We start from the raw sequence: 14,403 nt of genomic DNA, 5'->3' as shown, positions 1-14,403 counted from the left end.
AGGTGACTGTGCTTTTGCAATTCTGGCCCCAACCCTCTGGAATAGTCTTCCCCATTATATCAGATCATCAGATTCTATAGACACCTTCAAGGGACTCTTAAAAACTCACTTTTATAAACAAGCATTTCATTAAATCTCTTCTGTTTACATCCCAGTGAATTCATGTTACTGACTTGATTTCTTCCCTGGAGTCTCTGTGCTTTATCACCTCACAGGTTTTCCTAAGATCATCTCTGGACCTGCTGCTGTGGTCCTGCCTCTCTCCACCTTCATCGTCATCACTCACTTATCCATATACAGTCTACTCTCGTTAAACCGCCCACCGTTATACCACCATTTCCGCCTATCGCCATCCGCCAGCCCAGTTCCATGCACAAACAACACTTATACCATTGATTTCCCGACCGTTATACCGCCAGCGTGATTGCCATCGAGTACACATAAATTTTAACAATGCACTGAAACAAACGCGCCAGACGCTGATCGCGACAAGCTACGAGTAGGTCTACGGAACGGCCACCGTTCATTTATCGCAGAACACTCAGTAGGTCAGGATGTCGGGAAGAGGACGTGGGATTAAGCCAAAGCCTCAAGATGATGGGGTGTCATTTCCCGACACGGTATAATAATGCTTAAAATGTTTCCCCACTTTAAATGATCCCTTACAACATAACAGAATCAAGATTTATTTAGAAACGCAATTAGAACGGGTTAACGGAGGCAGCATAGACATCATATAGTACAGACATGCACATTATGGACGCAACCCATTGTAACGCCATTTTCGCTATACCGCCAATTTGGCCGTGAACGGAAGTTGGCGGTATATTGAGAGTAGACTGTAGTTACAATACTCTTTATTATACTGTTCTATAGATGTTCTAGTTCAGTTATCTGTGCATGCGTCTCCCCCTACCTCCCCCCCTCTCCACCAGTCTCTCTCTATCGCTATCGCTCTCTCTTTTCTCCTCCTTTACTTTCTCGCTCTAACCCCAACTGGTCAAGGCAGACGGCCATCCTTCAGGAGTCTGGGTCTGCTCGAGGTTTCTGCTGTTAAAGGGAAGTTTTTCCTCGCCACTGTCACCAGTCCTAAGTATTTGCTCCCGGAGGATTCTGTTGAGTTTTTGTAAATTGGCTTAAAATTTGATTTGATTTGATCTATCTCCCCTTTCTGTGAAGCACTTTGTAACATGTTGTTTTAAAAAGTGCTATATAAAATAAAGCTTTACTTACATTGCAAATGGCGTTGAATAACATGCAAAAGGATGAAAATGCATACGTATAGTGCGCCAAATACAATAAACTGGCATCACATACAACGCAATTTCATGAGATCAGTCTAGCCATTTAGTACGAACAGTGTTATATATTATGGAACTGTTCTATTCAGCTTCACCAGTATCCAATTAATATGAGTTAAAACAGACTCTGGGGGTCATGATAATTTCCATGCACAGTACAAAAGAAAGGAAGTGAAGAGAGTTTTTTCAGGTTTCTGAGAGCTTCCACCTCCTCAGTTCAGAGGCAGACTATCTGTTAGCGTATACACAGGCATTTACATATCCTACTATTTATAGGCTCTGTCTCTTGAGCTGCCAATATGCAGGATTATAGTCATCTGATCTGCAGGAAATACAGGTAACTGTCAGCGTCTGCACTGAAGTGGTAAAAACATAGTGTGCACGAACAGCAAAGACTTAGAACATCATCGTGTGGATTTATTATGTGGAAATGTCCAATATTACACACGCTGAGATGGGATACGATGAAACTTTATTGATCCCAGTGGGAACATCGGTAGTATGGACGAAGTACAAAGACTTTTTTTTTTTCCTTTTATTCCTTAGTCCTGCTAGGGTTTTATTATTACACGAGCCACCAAAATATTACAATTATTCAAAAAGGAAAACAAATAGAAGGTTTTCATGACTGGAAGTACTATATATGGAGAACATTATGCAGGTTTTTTTTATTTATTTATTTTTTTATTCATCAGCACTGGGATCTCTGCTGAACAAGTTAACCTATGTAGTCATCTTGTATTTAGTACTTTTACACGGCTCTGTAAATTATTTGTGTGTCTTGTGTCTGAATATGTGTTTGGTGTCGTTAGAGGTCGTCAGTTTTGTCCAATGGTAGAAATACAAAAAGGAAACCTCCAAACATTAGACATGAATGCCTTCAATTGTGGACCTGAGGAGATGTTTCATCGCTGAAAACACATTTTATCATGATATTTTATAGTTTTTGGAGCAGGTTATTTTATGAATTTGATGAGATTAGTATTAATTTAGAGATAATTTACATAGAGATAAGGTCTGTTATATACAGTACTGCGCAAAAGTGTAGGTTTGTTGGTTTAGTAAAGTTCTAATGTCCACACACATATATAATAATAATAATAATAATAATAATAATAATTTATTTGTAAAGCGCTTTCAATCAAAGTGCTGTACAGATATAAAATCAATCACAATAAAACATAAAAACTAAAAACATTAACACAGTAAAAACAAATCAAGACATATAACACAGAGTAAACATGCATTTGTTTCTGTATTAAGATCCACTTTGGATATATGTGAAGCATGTACAGCAGGAAAAAGAAAAGTTTCAAGGAAAAAACATCTTCTATGAACCAAAGTGGTCGTATGTACAGTAAGTGTGACTTTGCTTTGTGCTTAACGTGTCTTTAACCTATTTGTTCAGATTTTTTTGTCCAACGGCCTAAAAGGTCCGATGGACTATTGGTATCAGTTGGCGTCCATCTGTCTGTCCATCTCTAAACAATTTTCCAACAATCTTCTTCTCTGAAACTGTCAGTAAGAATGACTTCATATTTGTTGTGGAACATCTTTGGGGTAAGGTCTACCAAGTTTGTTCAAAGAATTGGGAAATACTGAATTTTTTTTTTTTTTTTTTTTTTTTTGTTAGGGATTTTTGAAAATTTACAAATCCCCATTGGTTTCTAATGGGACAAATTTCAAAGTGATATAACTTGAAAATAGATAGATAGATATATAGATAGATAGATAGATAGATAGATAGATAGATAGATAGATAGATAGATAGATAGATAGATAGATAGATAGATAGATAATACAACAACTTTACTGCAATGCACTTTAGAAATAACACTTTTTAGTTACTTATCGGTAACTTTTTTTGGGGGGGTGTATTGTTATTATTTTTTATATCAGTATTTTTTATTTTTTATCAGTAGTTTATGCTATTTACTAAATGCTGCTGACAGTCGGGGACCTCAGTACAGTGTTTGGTTTCTGTGTGTTCGATATGCTTAAATGATAAATAGATTAGATAGAACGATAGAACGATAGAATGATAGATAGAACGATAGATAGAATGATAGAACGATAGATAGATAGATAGATAGATAGATAGATAGATAGATAGATAGATAGATAGATAGATAGATAGATAGATAGATAGATAGTCTCTCTAGCTCTCTCTCTTTTCTCCTCCTCTACTTTCGCTCTTTAACCCCAACTGGTCAAGGCAGACGCCCATCCTTCAGGAGTCTGGGTCTGCTCCAGGTTTCTGCTGTTAAAGGGAAGTTTTTCCTCGCCACTGTCACCAATTACAAGTGTTTGCTCCTGGAGGATCCTGTTGGGTTTCTGTAAATTTGATTTGATTTTGATTTGATTTGATAAAGCACTGACTGTGACTGTGAAAAGTGCTCTATAAATAAAATTTACTTACTTACTTACTTACTTACTTACTTACTAGATAGATAGATAGATAGATAGATAGATATGTTCCATTACAGACTCCAGGTCCACACTAAAAAACAAACAGATAAATACAATAAAAAACACAAAAAAACCCTCTATACTTTCAACAGACAGTCATACCAGTGTTTCCAGAACACAGATGTGTAACGTACAGCACTATATGCAAGATTTGTCAGCAATAAAATTGCAGTATTTTCTGAGTGATTCAGGCGACACATAAATTTAAACATCAGATTTCTCAGCACAGCACGCAATGAATTTCCATGATTAGACATAAACAATTCACTGGCACTGGTCCATCAGTTGAAGATATTGATATAATTACCTCCACCAAAGTATGGGGGAGGTTATGTTTTCATCGGGGTTTCTGTTTGTTTGTCTGTTAGCAAGATAACTCAAAAAGTTATGGATGGATTTGGATGAAGTTTTCTGGAAATGTTGATACTGGCACAAGGAACAAATGATTAAATTTTGGTGGTGATTGGGGAGGGGGGGGCTGATCTGCTTTGGTGGAGGTCTGCGCTCTCCAAGTGCTTTCTGAGTTTTCTGATGTTTTGAGACTGATCTCATGAAATCATGTTGTATGTTACGCCAGTTCTTATGGCATTTGGCGTGCTATATGTATATATTTTTGTCCTTTCGTGTGTTATTCAACGCCATTTGATCACGTGTCAATTTATGCCAAGATCTCCGGTTCATATAACCCTAACCTTAACTCAAATGCGGAAAGCTTTTAATGCAGGGGTGTCAAACTCCTTTTAGTTCAGGGGCCAGATTCAGCTAAATTTAAAATAAAAAGTGGGCCAAATCAGTAAAATAATAACATAATATATAAAAAATGTCAACTTCAAACTTTTCTCTATGTTTTAGAGCGGAAAAAAGTTAATTTACATTATGAAAAGGTTTACACCTACAAACTATCCTTTCAAAAGATGTGAAGAACATGAACAAACTGAAAAAATAAGTGTAATTTTAACAATATTAGGCCTCAGTTTTTCATTTACTCATGTACATTATAACTTACAGATCACAGTGTATCAACAAACACACAAAATATTGAGTAACATGCAGAATATTGTTAAAATTGTACTTACTTCTCTTAAGACATTTCAGGTTAGTCACATTTTTTGCAAAATTATACTTTGTTTTAGTGTAAATACATGAAAATATTTACATTTACAAAGAGAAACATTTGGAGTTGTCATTATTTATATGCTATTATGATAGTATGTTACTGTTCTGACCCACTGGAGATTGAATTGGTCTGAATGCGGAACCTGAACTAAAAGGATTGTTAATATCTTAGTGTAATTTTTGCATTTCACATATTCATCCCGAGGGCCGGACTGGACCCTTTGGCGGGCCGGATTTGGCCCCCAGGCCACATGTTTGACACCTGTGGTTTAATGCATACAGATAACACGCCGATTAACGCCCATTAAAAGTGCCGTGTATATTTATGCAATTTCATGATATCACGTTGGATGTTTTATACCACATTTATTCAACACATCAGATGTTTCTAATTGTTTGTGCTGCCTCTTATCATGGGTTCAGAGGTCACAGTAAATGGTGTATGCATAGTGTACAACACTTTTAGTTCAGTTTTTTGTACTCTATGTATTTTAAGGCTGTGAACATTTCTTGTGTTTTCTTGTATCTGAAGAAAAGAGAATGAGAAATCAATATGTACGATCATTTCAACCCTACAAAAATAAGACTAGATTAAAGATTAAAGGTGTTGTAAGATGTTTGCACAGTACTATATGCTCTGACAAAACTTGCTTTCAAAGAACTGTCTCATTTGAAGTAGAATTCAGCCAAAGTCACAGAGACCATAGAGTTTAATAGAGAACACAGTGTGAAAGTGAGGAAGTGACGTTCAGTTTTTTTTTTGATTATTCTAAAAGGCTGTCAGGGATGTACTGGTCAGTGTGTTCTCTAGGTTGATCTGTCATGACTGGATGATAATGAAAAACTTCAAGAAGGGAACTTTGATTTTTTGTAAGCTTGGGACAAAATTTACTTCGGGACAGACTGTGGTTTTGTATTGAAATGTGATAAAATGTCACCAATGCACCTGTGTATGTGAGGGTTAAGCACTTCTGCATTTCATAAAATAAAAGTCAAATTAATAAGAAATCACAAAAGTTGAAAAAACAAACTAGGGAATAGTGGGAGTATGATGGAAATTAGACACTGAAATATAATTACACACATGATTAGCTGTAATTAAACAAAATTAGCTCGGGAAATGCTTTTTTTAGTTTTGAGTTAGAGATGGAAACAAGTACATCTGCAGATGACATCTACTCAAGTGCAAAAGAGTAAAAACAAACAATTCATTGATTTTATTTGTTAACGGTTTTTATGAAAAAATAAAAACAGCCAATTGTAATTTTTCCATGTGAATGCTATACGCTTCTGTATTGAAGTGCCTGTGCAAAGTCGACAAACTAATAACAATGTCATCAACAGTACTTCAAGACATGAGTATCTCCCAATGTCTCAAACCAAAACCAAAAATAAAAAAAAAACTCAATTAAATTTAAGTCGGGACATGCTTGTTTCCTACAATGGAGAACTTCTGCTTGGATAAAGAGGCACCACTGTCCCACTGACTCAGAAAAACAGAGCCAATTTTTTTTGTTTTATTATTATTTATTTTTTACTCGTAATTATGAGATACTTAACTTGTTAATTCAGAAAAACAAAGCCTTTTTTTTTTTTTTAATCATTTATTTTTTCTCATAATTACGAGATAATTATCTTGTTAATTCAGAAAAACAAAGCCCTTTTTTTTTTTCCATGTGAATGCAATATGCTTCCATAATTTCCACACCATTTAAATATAGTTTTGCATTTTAAACATTTCTATTAACTGGAAAAAAAATTATAAAGTTTGTTTTATTTTCATGAAAGATAATTTATTATAATCACTGTAGTATTTATTTTATAAGCTTATTACTTTTGTTGCTGCTGGATAAATGAGTGATTTAATTAATACATTCAATTCTTGAAAATCTGACAGTTATATGGTCCTGAACACGGATGTGGAATTTTTTTTTTTATTTATTTTTTGATTAAACAATGAACAATTGAACAGGATATATACATAATAATATTACATCAAAAAATAGTCACACTTCACCAATTATTTTACATTTCCAATATATAGATATAAATGTAGGTGAAATTAAAAATAAATAAATTAAAAAAAAAAAAAAAAAAAAAAAGCTCGAGGTATAAAAATAGAAATATTATAAATTAAATAAGATGACATACTTCACATAGTCTCTTTATTTTACTTGCTTTAGAGTTTATAATGTTCTTCAAATTATTTGAATAATTGGAAAAAAGTGCTTTAAAAACAATAATGTTAGGACGCTGGTGTGCAAATTTAGTGCAATAATTTGACAAATATTCGGAAGTGGAATTAACCGTCTCTTCTGCTTTAAATCTCATCTACGTAAAGTACGTATCTTAGCGCGTGCCCGCAGTTTACGTACGCAATCAGCGGAGCAGCGGAGCAAAAGGGAAGCTACTGCCACAGAAAAACACTCCTTGAAAAAACGTTTACTTTACATAACACCCCATAGAATAACCCCAGTGACAGCCCCAGTGGGAACCGGATACTCATCCAGTGACTGCGTTCCGTGGGTGTTTATTACCGGAGCTGCTCGGTGACCTGCGTCATTACACGTACAGTAGCAGGTGAGTAGCATCTGCTTTAGCATTAGCTTTAGCCTCCGTATTCTCAAACTCCCCCATGTTGGTTCTCACCGCAGCTTCTACAAGGAACGTGTCTTAAACGCTTGTAAAAGCTGTGTTTTTGTTGAGAATACCTGCGCATACACCTCTGTGATGTATGCCAACATTTTCTTCTGCTGTTGCGTCTTTGGAAATGTACACATGTGACTACGCATGCGCGAAGACCCCCTTTTTTTTCCCCCTGTAGTTTATTCCCACTAGTCTTTACTGCAAAGCAATGTAGTAGACTGTAATTTCTACACAATTTGCAGCTAAAATAAGGTGTTTTTGTTTTTTTTAATGAGGTGCATAATAATCCTCCTGGAGGATTCTGTTGGGTTTCTGTAAATTGGCTTAAAATTTGATTTAATTTGATCTATCTCCCCTTTATGTGAAGCACTTTGTAACATGTTGTTTTAAAAAGTGCTATATAAATAAAGCTTTACTTACTTACTTATTGGGATTATGTCATAGCTGCTGTAAATATTTACAGTATTCACCAGTGGATGAAATGCACTGTCTTTTCTCCCCAGATCATAATAGCTATGCCTGAAAAACATGTCTCACAAAGAAGATAATGGAGGGAAAGGGAGGTGAGCACAAACAAACAAACGAACTGTAGTATTTATGTATATTTATTTTATTATGTATATTTATTTGTTATTATTTTTTAGGTTTTTACTGTAATTTTCAGATTTTATTATTATTATCTTTAATATAGGATTCATTTTATAGGATTTTACCATGTACATTGCTGGGCCTGAGTACTGATTTTGTTTCATGTATACACTACATGTAATGACAATAAAGTGAACCTTGAAACAAACAAACAAACAAACAAACAGCATTACAGGTCCACTAGTGCTTATTAGGCCACTGAGGAAATCACCTTACAATGATGTAAAGCAGCAGCAAAAATATTGAATTAAACACGTCTTTGTCTGTTTTTTATTTTTTTTTTTTTCGGTCTTTGTCCATTCAGCTCTCACCGTACTGATCTGTATGCCAGCATCCCTCGAACATGCCTGCCTATTGTGTACCACTCGGACTATAACATCACCTTCATGGGCCTGGAAAAACTCCATCCATTTGATGCAGGAAAGTGGGGGAAAGTCATTCACTTCTTGAAAGGTAAGAAAGGAAGTGAGACAGCGTGGCAGATGGAGGACATCTCCCCCCGAGCTGATGTATATGGTATCACTCAGCGGATCAGAGAGGCAAAGAGAGGTAGAGAACAAAGAGGAGAGGGGGAAGAGGTGAGCTGGAGTTGCCGGAGAGGAGAGAGGCAGAGCAATAGAGTACAGATAATTAGAGAAAACTCCCCGTGGGAGTCTGAGCAGGTACAGTAGATGAGCCCCAGCGCGGCATCCAGCCAAGGGAAAACAGCCTGGCATGACTTCACATGAACTTGTTGTCAAATTACAGAGTGGAATATTTTCTCCTCAGAAAGTGCCGTACGCAGCTTAATGAATTCATGAAACTTTTAGAAGTTAAGGGTACAAATCAAAAAAAAAAAATAAGGCCCCGTGCTGACAGAGAAGAACCTTGGCTTTTTTGTTGCCCTTGTAATAATTGGGGAAAAACAGATGATATTGCAAGTTTAAGCGTCATTTTTAAAAACGTAACACAAAGGAATGTGTTGTGTAAGAGATTTTAATGAGCTGTCGATGTTGCAGTCGTAGTCGATTTAAGCTTTTCAAAGATAAGATGTAGTAACGTCTGTGCTCCGGTGATTTAAGAAAAAAAGAAGACGGCACAAACAGCTAATGTTTGTCATTGTTTAAATACACCCCTTACAGTATAGAATAAAACAATGAACTGTTGGGTAGTTTTACGTAATGTTTGAACTCATTGCTCTTGACAAAAGATAAGTTTTAACCAACTTTAAAGCACTATTGTTGGATTATTCTTTTTTAGGGGTGTAAGAAAATATGAGTTCTGCAATATATCATGATATTTCATTTCACAATACTGTATCGATATTAAAAAGTACTGTATCGATATTAACCCTTTCATGCACAGTGGTCACTCCAGTGGACAGCTATTCTCCAGCTGTTCTCTTGTATATTCGTGGGTTTAGTTGTTTTAGTTCCATATCAGCCAACACAGTGGACACTTATGCATCATCTCATAAACTGCAATTCATACCATTATTGTAACTTTGCTGTTCTTGATTGGTTCTTGAGTGGAAATCAATTGTTAATTGTTATTTTTTGCATATTATCTCCATGAAGTGAGTAATAACTAGTATTAGAATATGTTAAAATGTGAGAAAACATCAGATTAGCTGCATTAAACATGGTTTCATTTCACTGTTTTCATATCACTTTATCATATTGGGTTTTAAATACATGTTTCTTTGCTTCAAGAATAAAATTCATGGTGTAGCTGAGTGGACATTTTTGTAAATCTATGAAAAAAAAACTCAATCTCATTGTTTTTTTCATGCCGAAGGAGGAATAAAAACACCCAAAAAAAAAAACAAAAAACTCAACTATAAGGTTCTCATAATTCATGCATGAAAGGGTTAAAAAGTACTGCATCAATATTTTTTAGGTATTTATTCAAATGCAGATATTGTGGAGGTCCATTTTGTTTTTATGTTTTTCTTTTTTCATATTTTCTTTATTATTTTTAACGCTGTTTTAGTAAATAATGTTAGTTCCTTTGTTGGGATTGCACAAAATAATGTCATGATGTTAGTTATGAACTAATAGAATATGAACATTTGAGCAGGATCTTCAACTGTAATGTCTGTAAAACATAATTTAAGTTTCAACACAGGAAAATTTGGTGATAAAGAATTAGATCCTGTTCTGATCAAATAAAAATGTGTTTCGTATTTGTGAATATTTCTGGTGTAATTAAATTCTTCAAGGAAATAATCAATTTAAAAAAAAGAAACAAACAAAAAATTGTTTTTTTAACAGTATCATGATATATCGTGATATATTGTATCGTGATCCTAGGTATTGTGATTTGTATCATGTCGCCAGATTCTTGCCAATACACACCTCTATTCTTTTTGTCCTTTTTTAATGGTCCTTCAGGAACATAACAAACATGTCAAATGTACAGTTGGTGATTGGGTCAGTGTGCTTTTAATGTGACCGTGTACCGTTCAGTCCATCTTGCATCTGCCTTTATGGACTGTGGGATTTTGGTTCGATTCATCTCTCTCTCTCTCTCTCTCTCTCTCTCTGTTTCTCTCTCTCTCTCTCTCTCTCTCTCTCTCTCTCTCTCTCTCTCTCTCGACATGCATTTGAGCATGAAGCGAGAGAGACCGTGGACAGGGACGCAGCATTAGACTCAACACACAGAGTCCTGCACAGATCCACCACTTTTCTAAAACTGGCACCCGCCCGTATCCGCAAACATTACACCCGCAACCTGACCCGCGATTAAACACATCGTCTACACCAGGGGTGTCAAACTCAGATCCTCAAGGGCCGGTATCCTGCATGTTTTAGATGTTTCCCTCTTCCAACACACCTGATTCAAATGATGAGCCTATCATCCAACTCTGCAGAAGCCTGATAACGACCGTCAGGTGTGCTGGAAGAGGGAAACATCTAAAACATGCAGGATACCGGCCCTCGAGGAATGGAGTTTGACACCTGTGGTCTACACAGTAACTCACTTTTAAGTTCCCGTGGGTTCCCAACCTGGTGCTGTGACACACATACAATACCGTGACACGCTATTTCAAGAAAATGCGTGAGGTAGATAACCGTGATGTTTTTATATCATCGTTTTCTTTTGCATCCCCTTGCAGAACAGGAGTTTATTTATACAGGGTGTATAAAAAAAAAAACTATACATTTTGAAAAATTACCCCCAGTTCCGCATTTGATAATTTTTGGAATTTTCTTTTCTGGACGTCTGTAGGTAGGGGATTGGTGGATATTTGTCCAAATTTAAAGACCCAGGATTTCATGCATGAGTGAGCAGGGGACAATTGTGCAATCCAAGTTAAAACTGGCTTGTGCGAAGTAGCGGTGGGATTTAAATCCAATCAAAGGTCATGGGAGGGGACAATGGGCATCCATCTTGTTTTCCACCAAATTGCTAGGTTACAGTATTAACACTTTAGACACCATGTCAATTTCATTTCTTTACCCATGGCATCTGTTCCTGCCTTTAGAGGTTAATTCAACTTGTTTAGGCCTGAAAATGTCACAGAGAACAGGCCAGGTTAGGGTTAAATCCCACCGCTACTTCGCACAAACCAGTTTTAACTTGGATTGTGCAATTTGCCCCTGCTCACTCATGCATGAAAACCTGGGTCTGTACATTTGGACAAATATCCACCAATCCCCTACCTACCGACATCCGAAAAGAAAATTCCAAAAATTATCAAATGCGGAACTAGGGGTAATTTTTCAAAATGGATAGGTTTTTTTGATACACCCTGTATATAAAAAAGGCCCCTTCGGACCTTACGAGTCCACATGTCTGTTTTATACGACTGTGTATAAAAAGTCATGGAATGAGTAAGGGTTCTATTATTCAGTGCAGTGATGTAATTTTTCCTACTGGGTCAAAACATGGTATTTGAAATCTCTCTGACGGGACATTTTACAGACAATTTGACAGATTAGTGTTGCTAAATGACCCACATTTTTACTTTTAAATTCCTTTTTGCTTTAGTTGAACCATAAGGGATTATCCAAAACAAGGAGCTACTTTATATTGAAATAAATGTAGGAATGGCAATCAATTAAAATTCACTCTCTGACGTGACATTACTGTTTTGACCCTACTGTAAAATTCAGTTTTTGCTAGACAAGCAAAATAAAAATAGAATTTTGGGAGAAAAAAAAAAAAGTTCTCTTTACGCACAAAACACGTACTGAAACTGAACTGAAACCATGTCCCAAAAACTGAAGTACAGACCGAACTGTGGGCTACCTGTACCGTTGCACCCCTAATGTACATCAAGATCTTCGGTTTACATATCCGTAACCGCCAACCCTAACCCCTACTTGCTAATCGTGTGGTATGTGACGCGGTGTGAACATGCACACGTAAAGCTTATAATGCATACAGATAACATGGCAATTAAAAGAGGCGTGTTATCTGTACATAATTCATGATATCACATATTAAAGTTAATAGTGCATTTACATATTTGTCAGGAGTATAACTTCACATTATAAGTTATATCTTTTTTTCCACAAGTGACACTGAAATTATGTAAACAGTTTCATAAAATAGAGTTATCAAGTTAAAAAATGAGCCTATTTGAGAAATGATAGGTGAAACTTTAATTTTTTAACACTGATGTTCACTTTTTGCTGGATCTGGCCCTAATGTAATAAATCTGTAATGAGATAAAGTTAGGCTGCAAACTGCCAGCAGTCTGGAGTGAAATTATTTATTCATTTGGTTATTTTATAAAAATGAATACTGACATCTTGATACACACTGAATACATGCTGAAATAAGGTCATGAAATTCATCTCCACGCGGTTTTATTGAATTACATCAGGCTGTACGCTAAAGGTTTGTGCAGTAGGAAAAGACTAGCAACAGGAGCATAGTTGTACATCTGTCTTGCAAAAATGATGCAGCACATTGCAACTGCTTCAAGTGTTATTTAAACTGAATGTGTCTCATGTTCCTGATGATGTGTTGATACTGTCTAAATTCTATACTGTCTGTATTTATGGAATGACCTTAGGTTGTTTGAGACCAAGGCTTAAGTTTTAGCTTAGATAGAAGTACGGATTGTCTTCATAATCAATTGTATTGTTTGCTTAATGTCTTGGGCCCACGTTTATAAGCTATGGATAGTTTCTGGGGTTACCCTTTGTACAAAATTATATCCTGCTGTAAATTATGAATACAATTTGCATACGTATTTTTAGGGATGCACCGATATCACTGTCTTCCAGACCGAGTACAAGTACAAGTACTTACATTTGAGTACTTGCCAATACTGAGTACCGATACGAATACTTAATAATCCCATTCCAGTTGTTAGTTCCTTTTTGTAAATGTGCTTTATTGTCGTTGTCATTAGTCTGACTGGAACAAAGTGCTGCTCTTGACATTTAATGTGTTGGAATGAGCGTTTGTCAATTAATCCACCAGGGGGCGCCGCTCTGAATTAACCATACTGGACAAATACCACGAAGAAGAGGAAAGTTTTTTTAGACGAAGAAGAGGAAAGTCAGAAATAACAAACATGTAGACGACAGAGGGAACACTAATGTGATACTAATGTCGATATTGCTGAGGGCAGCTGTCCTAAGTGTGTCAGTAATTTTTCTCTAACTCACACAGTGGCTCTTTGAACAGATCCTCTACCTCCACGGTTCCCGCTGATTCAGATTCAGATTCAGAAAACTTTATTTGTCCCATACGGGCAATTCATTTGCAGCTTACCACAGATATCAGCCCAGATATCAGCCTACATCCAAAGTGCAATGTGACAAACATAAATAAATCGGTGCACAAATACAGGATTATTGAAAGCAACTACGAATAAATGCATTTAAATAATCAACAATAAATAATCAATAAATACCAATGCAGACAAAAAGACCCTATTGATTCCCCTAATATTTAAAAAAAGAAAAAAAATCATATAAAATGACTAAAATGGCTGCTGTCAGAGTTTAAAAGTGTGATAGCTGAAGGAATAAAAGATTTTGAATATTTGTTGGTTTTCCTCTGAGGGGCGTGGTTACGCCAGACTGAAGGCATCGAGGCAAACTTCTGACGCAACACATGGTGAGGGTCCCTGGTGATGGACTGTGCTTTTCTCACCACCTGAAGCTCCCAGAGGGAAGACAAGTCTCTGAGTCTGACTCCAATGATCTTGGAGCGTATTTTTTACAATAGCATGCAGACTGTTCTTGTCTTTCATAGTTAAAATATTGAACCAACTGGTATT

The 14,403-nt window shown here is 36.1% G+C and overlaps 1 protein-coding gene across 1 annotated transcript in view; it reads left to right on the top strand.

Moving 5' to 3' along the window:
* Positions 1-7,247: 7,247 nt before the first annotated feature.
* The window catches only part of hdac11 (histone deacetylase 11), a 57,585-nt gene continuing 50,429 nt past the window's right edge, over positions 7,248-14,403 (top strand). Inside the window, exons 1-3 of the mRNA XM_030133567.1 lie at positions 7,248-7,466; positions 8,036-8,095; positions 8,485-8,633. Of these exons, the coding sequence (XP_029989427.1) occupies positions 8,061-8,095; positions 8,485-8,633 (184 nt within the window). The 5' untranslated portion in view covers positions 7,248-7,466; positions 8,036-8,060. The remainder of the gene's footprint in view (positions 7,467-8,035; positions 8,096-8,484; positions 8,634-14,403) is intronic.

This window comes from Sphaeramia orbicularis, chromosome 5 (genome assembly GCF_902148855.1).
Source record: "Sphaeramia orbicularis chromosome 5, fSphaOr1.1, whole genome shotgun sequence".
Classification (NCBI taxonomy): Eukaryota; Metazoa; Chordata; class Actinopteri; order Kurtiformes; family Apogonidae; genus Sphaeramia; species Sphaeramia orbicularis.
The sequence above is the reverse complement of the archived record's forward strand: the minus strand, read 5'-3'. Positions and strand labels throughout refer to the sequence as shown.